Source organism: Pan paniscus, chromosome 20, assembly GCF_029289425.2.
Source record: "Pan paniscus chromosome 20, NHGRI_mPanPan1-v2.0_pri, whole genome shotgun sequence".
Classification (NCBI taxonomy): domain Eukaryota; kingdom Metazoa; phylum Chordata; class Mammalia; order Primates; family Hominidae; genus Pan; species Pan paniscus.
The window spans coordinates 45,202,660-45,212,810 of NC_073269.2; the positions used below are offsets into that span (position 1 = coordinate 45,202,660).

Here is a 10,151-nt window from a genome sequence, read left to right on the forward strand (position 1 = left end):
TGGGGAATTTCCCGCAGGGCGGAAGCTCCAGAACTCCCGGCAAAGCCCAGTTACAGGCGGGCGACTGCGGGGGGCCCCTGAGGCGGCGGGGGCCATGGCTGGGGTCGCGTGCTTGGGAAAAGCTGCGGACGCAGATGAATGGTGCGACAGCGGCCTGGGCTCCCTGGGTCCGGACGCAGCGGCCCCCGGAGGACCTGGGTTGGGCGCGGAGTTGGGCCCGGGGCTGTCGTGGGCTCCCCTCGTCTTCGGCTACGTCACTGAGGATGGGGACACGTGAGTGAACCTTAGGCTGCCAAACGGAGCCCTAGGACCCGGCGTCAGATTCCTCATTAATCTCTGATCCCTGAGGCTTCCTAACCTCATACTCCTAAATCTGACTTCCGATGCTGAACTTCCTGACCTCTGACCCCCGAGTCCTAACTTTTAACAAAACCAATCTTCTATCTAGCTATGATCCTAACCCAATCATTTCTTACCTTCTTTTCTTGAACTATGATTCTCAGCTCCTGGAATCCACATTGTATCCACTGATACCCAAACCTGACTCCAGTCCTGAGACTTTTGTTAGAACTGTGGCTTCTCCTGACTTCTAACCTCCAAATATGATCTTTGATTCTTAGTTCCCGATTTGAGCCCTAGAGTTTGATTTCCGAAATTAATACTTGGTCCCTGACTCTAAGATCCTGTCTTCTGAGCAGTGTTCTTCAAATCTTAAATTCAAAGAGAGAGAATGTAAGCTCTTCTATGTTGAATTCCTAATTAAAGTAAAAAAATAGGAAAATTAAAAAAAAGAATGTAAGCTCCATGAGACCAAGGATTCATCTGTTAAACAAATATTCTTTACACATTACCACGTTCCAGGCTCCGTTTAGGTGCTAGTGATAAAGGCAGTGAAGAAAACAAACAAAAACTTAAGCCCTTGTGGAGCATACATTTTAGTGGAGCTAAATAAACAGATTGATAAGACCGCAAGGAAGGAAAGAAATGGAAAGACAGGAAGAAACAAAGAAAGACACGCAGAAAGAAAGAAACATAGAAAGTAAGAAAAGGAAATAAAGTCAGAGGTAGTAAGTACTTTGGAGAAAAATAAAGCAGGAAAATGAGGCAATAGATAAACAAGATAAGAGCATTTTAAGGAGAAGGAACTGCAGTTGCAAAGGCCCAGATGAGGGATTGTACTGGGTTTTTTGTCTGTTGTGTTTACTGCTGTATGCCCAGTGATGCAAGCAGGGCCTGACCCAGGAGGCACTGAATAAATATTGATCTCAACCAGCTTTATAGTCTCGTTAATTTTCATTAAATTTCATTAATTAATTTTGGTTTCATTAATTTTTTTTTTACTTCCTATTCAATTGGTCTCTGTTCTGACTTTTTTTTTTTTGAAACGAAGTCTCACTCTGTCGCCCAGGCTGGAGTGCAGTGGTACCGTGTCGGCTCACTGCAACCTCTGTCTCCTGGGTTCAAGCAATTCTCCTGTCTCAGCCTCCCGAGTAGCTGGGATTACAGGGGGGTGCCACCATGCCCGGATAATTTTTGTAATTTTTTGGTAGAGACAGGGTTTCACCATGTTGGCCAGGCTGGTCTCAAACTCCTGACCTCAAATAATCTGCCCACCTTGGCCTCCCAAAGTGCCGAGATTATAGGCGTGAGCCACCACACCCGGCCTAATTCAGTATTTTTTTTTCTTTTTTTTTTTTTTTTTTTTGAGACTGGAGTCTTGCTCTGTCGCCGAAGCTGGAGTACAGTGGAATGATCTCAGCTTGCTGCAACCTCTGCCTCCCGGGTTCAAGCAATTCTCATGTTTCAGCCTTCCACGTAGCTGGGATTACAGGCATGCACGACCACATCCGGCTAATTTTTGTATTTTTAGCAGAGATGGGATTTCACCATGTTGGCCAGGCTGGTCTCAAACTCCTGACTTCAAGTGATCCACCCACCTCAGCCTCCCAAAGTTCTAGGATTACAGGTGTGAGCCACCATGCCCGGCCTAAAAATATTTGTATTTCTATCTGTCTGTGTGTCTGTGTGTGTGTCTGTCTGTGTGCCTGTGTGTGTGTCTGTCTGTCTGTCTGTCTGTCTGTCTATCTATCTATCTATCTATCTATCTATCTATCTATCTATCTATCTATCATATCTATCTGTCTGTCTATCTATCTATCTATCTATCTATCTATCTATCTATCTATCTATCTATCTATCTATCTCTGTCTATCTCTACCTGCCTGCCTGCCTGCCTGCCTGCCTGCCTACCTATCGACAGGGTCTTACTCTGTCACCCAGGCTGGATACAGTGTCTCAATCACAGCTCACTGCGGTCTTGAGCTCCTACCAAGCCATCCCCCTACCCCATCCTCCCAAGTAGCAAGGACTACAGGTTTGCCCCACCATGTCTGGGTAATTTATTTATATCTAAAGGGTATTTCTTGTAGACAGTGTATAATTGGGTTTTGCTTTCTTTATAATAGAGGCGGGATCTTGCTATGTTGCCCAGGCTCATCTTGAATGCCTGGGCTCAAGCAATCCACCTACCTCAGCCTCCTAAAGTGCTAGGATTATGGGCATGAGCCACCACCCCTGGCCTTTGCTTTTTTATTCAATCTAACAATCTCTACCCTTTTTTTTTTTGAGGCAGGGTCTTGCTCTGTCACCCAGGCTGGAGTGCAGTGGCATGATCATGGCTTACTGTAGCCACAACCTCCTGGCTCAAGTGATCTTGCACCTCAGCCTCCTGAGTAGCTGGGACCACAGGCACATGCCACCATGCCTGGCAAACTTTTAAATTTTTTTGTCCCCCTATGTTCTCAAACTCTTTTTTTTTTTTGAGACAGAGTCTTGTTCTGTCACCCAGGCTGGAGTATAGTGGCACTATCTCTGCTCGCTGAAACCTCTGACTCCTGGGTTTAAGCAGTTCTACTGCCTCAGCCTCCCAAATTTGGGATTACAGGCGCGTGCCCCCACACCTGGCTAATTTTTGTATTTTTAGTAGCAACAGCAGTTTCACCATGTTGGCCAGGCTGGTCTCAAACTCCTGACCTCAGGTGATCCACCCGCTGTGGCCTCTCAGAGTGCTGGGATTACAGGTGTGAGCCACTGTGTGCAGCCGTGGTCTCAAACTCTTGAGCTCAAGCAATCTTCCCACCTTGGCCTCCCAAAGTGCTGGGTTACAGGGATGAACCACTGTGCCCAGTCTCTGCCTTTTAATTAGTGTTTAGACCATTTACATTTAATTTGATATTGATGTGATTGTGTAAATTTATCCCATGTCTATTATATATATTCTACTTACCTATGTTTTCTTTTTCCTCCCTCCTTTTTGCCTTTTATTGGGTATAGTTTTTGTTACTTTTTTTTCAATCCTGCTCCTTCTGTATACTGTTTTTCATTTTATTTCTTTTTTTTTTTTTTTTGAGATGGAGTCTCGCTGTGTCACCCAGGCTGGAGTGCAGTGGTGCAATCTCGGCTCACTGCAAGCTCCGCCTCCCAGGTTCATGCCATTCTCCTGCCTCAGCCTCCCGAGTAGCTGGGACTACAGGCACCTGCCACTTCGCCTGGCTAATTTTTTTTGTATTTTTAGTAGAGACGGGGTTTCACTGTGGTCTCGATCTCCTGACCTTGTGATCCGCCCGCCTCGGCTTCCCAAAGTGCTGGGATTACAGGCGTGAGCCACCGCGCGGGGCCTCATTTTATTTCTTTTGTTTGCTTATTAGATATTCCTCTTTTTGTTATGTTAGTGGTTGCTTTAAGGTGGGGGTTGGCAAACTATGGCCTCCAGGCAAAATCTAGCCAGCCATCTGCTTTTGTATGGTTGTGAGCTAAGAATGGTCTTTACATTTTTAAACAGTTTCTAAAAATCAAAAGAATAATATTATATGGCAAGCGAAAGTGTATGAAATTCATATTTCAAGCTCCATAAATAAAGTTCTTTTGGAACGCAAGCAAGCTCACTCATTTACATATGGTCAGTGGCTGCTTTTGCACTGACACAGCAGAGTCGAGTAGTCAAAAGAAACCGTACGACTGCTGGGCTCAGTGGCTCATGCCTGTAATCCCAGCACTTTGGGAGCCAAGGCGGACGGATCACGAGATCAGGAGATCGAGACCATCCTGGCTAACATGGTGAAACCCTGTCTCTACTAAAAATACAAAAAGTTAGCTGGCAGTGGTGGCGAGCGCCTGTAATCCCAGCTACTTGAGAGGCAGGAGAATCGCTTGAACCCGGGAGGCGGAGGTTGCAGTGAGCTGAGATCACGCCACTGCACTCCAGCCTGGGCAGCAGAACAAGACTCCATCTCAAAAAAACAAAACAGACAAACAAAAAAAGAAAAAGAAAAACAAAACCAAAAAGAGAAATATGACCTACAAAGACTAAAATAGTTATCTGGCTCCTTACAGAAAAAGTTTGCTGACTCCTGCTGTAGGGTTGATAGTTTACAACTTTATCATAGGCTACCTTAAAGTGATATTATGCCATTTCACATAGAGAAAAAGAAATTTATTTTATTTTATTATTATTATTTGAGACGGAGTTTCACTCTGTCGCCCAGGCTGGAGTGCAGTGGCACGATCTCAGCTCACTGCAACCTCCATTTCTCAGGTTCAAATGATTGTCCTGCCTCAGCCTCCTGTGTAGGTGGGATTACAGGTGCACGCCACCATGCCTGGCTAAATTTTTTTTGTATTTTTTGTAGAGACAGGGTCTCATCATGTTGGCCAGGTTGGTCTCAAACTCCTGACCTCAAGTGATCTGCCCGCCTTGGCCTCCCAAAGTGCCAGGATTACAGGTGTGGGCCACCGTGCCCAGCATAATGAACTGTTTTAATATTCTTGTTTGCAAATTCTAACATCTGTGTCATTTCTGGGTCAGTTTCAATTCATTGATGGTTCCTATTATGGATCATGTTTTCCTGCTTCTTTACATGCCTGATAATCTTTGGTTAGGTGCCAGACATTGTGAATTTTACCTTGTTGGTCTGGAGAATTCTGTATTCCTATAAATATTCTTGAGGCCGGGCGCAGTGGCTCACACCTGTAATCCCAGCACTTTGGGAGGCCAAGGCGGGTGGATCACGAGGTCAGGAGTTCAAGATCAGCCTGGCCAACATGGTGAAACCCTGTCTGTACTAAAAACTACAAAAATTAGCCAGGTGTGGTGGCACGCGCCTGTGGTTCCGGCTACTCGGGAGGCTGAGGCAGGAGAATTGCTTGAACCCAGGAGGTGGAGGTTGCAGTGAGCCACGATCGTGTCACTGCGCTCCAGCCTGGGCGACAGGGCAAGACTCTCTCTCAAAAAATAAAAATTAAAATAAATAAATAAATAAATATTCTTGAATATTATTCTGGGATGGAGTTAAATTACTCGGAAGTAGTTTGAGTCTTTCCAGTTTTGCTTTTATGATTTGTTAGGTGGGTGTTGAGCAGTGCCCCATCTACAGTTAATTATTCCCCACTATTGAGGCAAGACCTTCCTGAGTATCCCACCCGATAGCCTGTGATGATGTTTTTCCAGCCTGGCTGGTGGGAACACTCACTATTCCTGGCCCTGTGTGAGTAACGAGCACTTTTCTGAAATCCTTTTGGATGGTTTTCCCATCCCCACAGACTCACAGGCATGGCTGATCCGTATTCTCCGGAATACACAACAGAACCTCCTGCAGTTCCCCAGCAATCTCTCCTTTGGCAACTCTTTGTTTTGTACTCTGTCCTGTGACTCTAGCCACGCTGGCCTCCACAGACTCTTCCTCCATATCCATCTCCTGACCTCAGACAACCTGATGGGCTCTGCTTGGATTCCCCTCTCTGCACCGTGGCTTTGAAACTCTCTCAAGACAATAAGCTGTGGCAGTCAAGTGTGGGGCCCACCTCGTGTTTCCTGTCTTTCAGGGGTCACTGTGATTCATTGCACGATGTCCAGTGTCTTCAACACTGTTGCTTCATATACCGTATTTCGTCTGACTCTTGTTTGTTTGTTTGTTTCACGTGGGAGTGAATTCTGGTCCATGTTACTTCATTTTGGGCAGAAGTGGAAATCCCACTGAATAAACATTGATTCCACGAATTTGCTGATGAAACTCTGACCTCTGACCTCCCAGATAGCTGACAGGGGGTTCCAGAACTGTGGTCACAAGGCCTAGCATACAGTAGGCGCCCCATGTTTGTTGAATGAAGGAATGCAAGAGGATTTGAACTTTGCCCTCTGACCCCGGTCTTTGTCCCCAGGGCACTGCACTTGGCTGTGATTCATCAGCATGAACCCTTCCTGGATTTTCTTCTAGGCTTCTCGGCCGGCACTGAGTACATGGACCTGCAGAATGACCTAGGCCAGGTGAGCCACGAGGGATGGTGTAGGCCTTGGGGTCCAGGGTTCCCAGTGTGACTCCCTACCGCCTGTCCTCTGCTTCTGCAGACAGCCCTGCACCTGGCAGCCATCCTGGGGGAGGCATCCACGGTGGAGAAGCTGTATGCAGCAGGCGCCGGGCTGTGCGTGGCGGAGCGTAGGGGCCACACGGCGCTGCACCTGGCCTGCCGTGTGGGGGCACACGCCTGTGCCCGTGCCCTGCTTCAGCCCCGCCCCCGGCGCCCCAGGGAAGCCCCCGACACCTACCTCGCTCAGGGCCCTGACCGTACTCCCGACACCAACCACACCCCTGTCGCCTTGTACCCCGATTCCGACTTGGAGAAGGAAGAAGAGGAGAGTGAGGAGGACTGGAAGCTGCAGCTGGAGGCTGAAAACTATGAGGGTGAGGGTCATCACCAGGGAAGGACTCAGCTCCTGGGCTAGGCGAGAGCACCTGGCCCTGGGCTCAGCTTCCCTGATTTGAGACCGAGCTCCTTGGGAAATCATGCCTAGGCTTCAGGAGCCCGGACATCGGGACCAGGGACCTCCACTCAGGGCCCAGATGATTGAGAATTGGATATGTAGGACCCAGGACCCCCACCTGGAGGCCCCAGGTCACTTGGGATGCAGACCTGTCACCCACAGACCCAGAGCTGCCAGGATCCAGTTGTCGGGCCCCCGGGCTCCCCACCTGCAGAGTGTATTGCAGACCCCTACCCTACCCAGGACGGGGGAATGCAGAGCTCAGGCCCTCTGTGAAACTCTGGCACCCCAGGTTCCCAGCAATGGGCAGCAGGGTTCAGAGACAGCCCTCCTCAGCCTCATGGGAAGAAGGGCTCATCTGCCCACAGCCCTGACATCCAAGTTTCTGCTCCCCCGCCTATAAGCCCAGCCACCTGAGACCAGACCCCTCCTCAGATGGACTGACGTCATTCAGGACCCAGTGTTCAGGGCCTGCCTCTCGCCCCCAGGTCACAGGCTTTTCAGCTACTTGGTACCCTTTTTTTTTTTTTTTTTTTGAGACAGTCTCACTCTGTTGCCCAGGTTGGAGTTCAGTGGCGTGATCTTGGCTCACTGCAACCTCCACCTCCCAGGTTCAGGTGATTCTCCTGCCTCAGCCTCCCGAGTAACTGGGATTACAGGGATTACAGGCACATGCTACCATGCCCAGCTTATTTTTGTATTTTTAGTAGAGACGGGGTTTTACCATGTTGACCAGGCTGGTCTTGAACTCCTGGCCTTAGGTGATCTGCCCGCCATGGCCTCCCAAAGTGCTGGGATTACAGGTGTGAGCCACCGTGCCTGGGCAGGAACCTTAATTTAAGGTTTTTTTTTTTTTTTTTTTTTTGACATGGAGTCTCACTCTGTTGCCCAGGCTGTAGGGCAGTGGCGCCATCTCAGCTCACTGCAAGCTCCACCTCCTGGGTTCACGCCATTCTCCTGCCTCGGCCTCCCGAGTAGCTGGGACTACAGGCGCCCGCCACCATGCCCAGCTAATTTTTTGTATTTTTAGTAGAGACGGGGTTTCACCATGTTAGCCAGGATGGTCTTGATCTCCTGACCTCGTGATCTGCCCGCCTCAGCCTCCCAAAGTGCTGGGATTACAGGCGTGAGCCACTGTGCCTGGCCTTTATTTTTTATTTTTAGTAGAGACGTCTTGCCATGTTGCCCAGGCTGCTTCTTGGACTCCTGGGCTCAAGTGATCCTCTTGCTTTGGCCTCCCAAAGTGCTGGGATTACAGGTGTGAACCAGCGTGCCCGCTCAGGTCCTTTGAGTGATAAGAGCAGAGACTTGGGTCTCCTTCTGGCCCCAAAATCCAGGCTCCCAGTCCACAGACCCCAGGCTCTTTACCCATGGGCCCCAGGCTTCAAACAACTCAGGCACTAGCACTTGCCAGCAAGCTCAGGCCATCTGAGACAGGCATTTGGTACCCAGGTACCTCTTTGCCATACCCAAGAATTCAGGCACCAGCCCCCAAACCTAATCACCCTCACGCCACATGACCCTCTCCCAGGATCAAAGCACGGTGGGGGGGGGGGACCCTCACCTCATCATCTGACGCCAATCACTCTGTCCCCAGGCCACACCCCACTCCACGTGGCCGTTATCCACAAAGATGTGGAGATGGTCCGGCTGCTCCGAGATGCTGGAGCTGACCTTGACAAACCGGTGAGCCCCAGCCTCGGGGAAGGTGCCGTCGGCGGGAGGGGGCTTGTCCCCTCTTCGGGCCCTCTGACCTTTCTGTTGCACCCTCACAGGAGCCCACGTGCGGCCGGAGCCCCCTTCATTTGGCAGTGGAGGCCCAGGCGGCCGATGTGCTGGAGCTTCTCCTGAGGGCAGGCGCGAACCCTGCTGCCCGCATGTACGGCGGCCGCACCCCACTCGGCAGTGCCATGCTCCGGCCCAACCCCATCCTCGCCCGCCTCCTCCGTGCACACGGAGCCCCTGAGCCCGAGGGCGAGGACGAGAAATCCGGCCCCTGCAGCAGCAGTAGCGACAGCGACAGCGGAGACGAGGGCGTGAGTCAGGAGGAGAGACAGGGCAGCCCAGCTGGGGGGTCAGGATAGACCGGCAGGCAAGAAGCCCAAGAAAATAATTAGGCACCGACCTTGGGCTGCTGTTAGAGAACTCAGGCAGCAGCGCCAGTGACACGGGGCACTAGTCAGGAGAGACCTGGACAGGGGTGGTGGGAAGAGCTTGGGCAGAAGTGGCTGAAAAACTAAGGCAGTGGCAAAGGTAGAACTCAGGCAGGGGTGGAGAAAAGACGTTGGTCGCAGTGATTGGTGAACACAGCGGGGGTGGGTGGCAGCGCTGGGGGTGATTTTAGGCAGCAAGAATTGGAGAACTCACACTGCGAAAAGAAAACCTTGGGTGGCAGTGATTTGAACACCGGCAGTGCTGGGGCAGGACCCGAGCCAGCGGTGGGGAGAGATATAGTCAGAGAACCCAGCAATACAGATCCGTCCTTGGGCAAGGCGCGGTGCTGAATGATGGGTGCGGAGGAATTTGGGGAAAGGCAGAGGAAAGGGGTGGAGGAGGGCCAGCTCAGTTGCCGAAACTCTGGAGTGGCGGCTGGCTAGAAATTGGTCTGTAGAAATGACCTTGAAAATGGAGTTCTGGCCAGGTGCGGTGGCTCACGCCTGTAATCCCAGCACTTTGGGAGGCCGAGGCGGGCGGATCACGAGGTCAGGAGTTCGAGACCAGCCTGGCCAACATGGCAAGACCCTGTCTCTACTAAAAATACAAAAATTAGCTGGGCGTGGTGGCGCATGCCTATAATCCCAGCTACTTGGGAGGCTGAGGTAGGAGAATTGCTTGAACCTTGGAGGTGGAGGTTGCAGTGAACCTAGATCACGCCACTGCATTCCAGCCTGGGCGACAGGGCGAGACTCCATCTTAAAAAAAAAAAAAAAAAGAAAGAAAGAAAAGAAAATGGAGTTCTGAGAGCTAGGAAACTGGGAGGTTGAGCCAGGAGCAGGGGAACTTGGGCTTTGAGGCGAGACCCAATTCTTAGGGTGCTCTATGAGGACATGGGTGGTGGGCAAAGTGACAGCTGCCTGAGCCCCTCTGCCTGGTCCCCTTTGCCCCCAGGATGAATACGACGACATTGTGGTTCACAGCAGCCGCAGCCAAACCCGGCTGCCTCCCACCCCAGCCTCAAAACCTCTTCCTGACGACCCCGACCCCGTCTGATTTGTTTCATTGTTAATATAATTTCCAGTTTAATAAATAAAACCCTAGTTCTGACAACCAGAGACCAGACTGATCTTGTCTTCCCAGTCCTCCGGGTCCTTCTGGGGCCCGTCCCTGTCACATC

The 10,151-nt window shown here is 50.6% G+C and overlaps 1 protein-coding gene across 2 annotated transcripts; it reads left to right on the plus strand.

Moving 5' to 3' along the window:
• Positions 1-47: 47 nt before the first annotated feature.
• Positions 48-10,089, plus strand: NFKBIB (NFKB inhibitor beta). 2 transcript variants are annotated; one of them, XM_008964659.4, is made up of 6 exons: positions 48-273; positions 6,273-6,322; positions 6,404-6,737; positions 8,415-8,503; positions 8,593-8,853; positions 9,926-10,089. In XM_008964659.4, the coding sequence occupies exons 1-6, from the start codon at positions 135-137 to the stop codon at positions 10,025-10,027; spliced, it is 975 nt and encodes a 324-aa protein (XP_008962907.3). In that variant the 5' UTR covers positions 48-134; the 3' UTR covers positions 10,028-10,089. The 2 variants fall into 2 exon arrangements, with proteins under 2 accessions (XP_008962907.3, XP_003812307.3); XM_003812259.6 differs by having other exon boundaries at positions 95-273; positions 6,217-6,322.
• The last annotated feature ends 62 nt before the right edge of the window (positions 10,090-10,151 follow it).

Bases quoted from the DNA above. Each gene is read 5' to 3' on its own strand.
- NFKBIB (XM_003812259.6), top strand. From the start codon at position 95: ATGGCTGGGGTCGCGTGCTTGGGAAAAGCTGCGGACGCAGATGAATGG. The intron at 6,323-6,403 runs GTGAGCCACGAG...CTGCTTCTGCAG, and splicing joins TGCAGAATGACCTAGGCCAG to ACAGCCCTGCACCTGGCAGC. The intron at 8,504-8,592 runs GTGAGCCCCAGC...GCACCCTCACAG, and splicing joins GAGCTGACCTTGACAAACCG to GAGCCCACGTGCGGCCGGAG.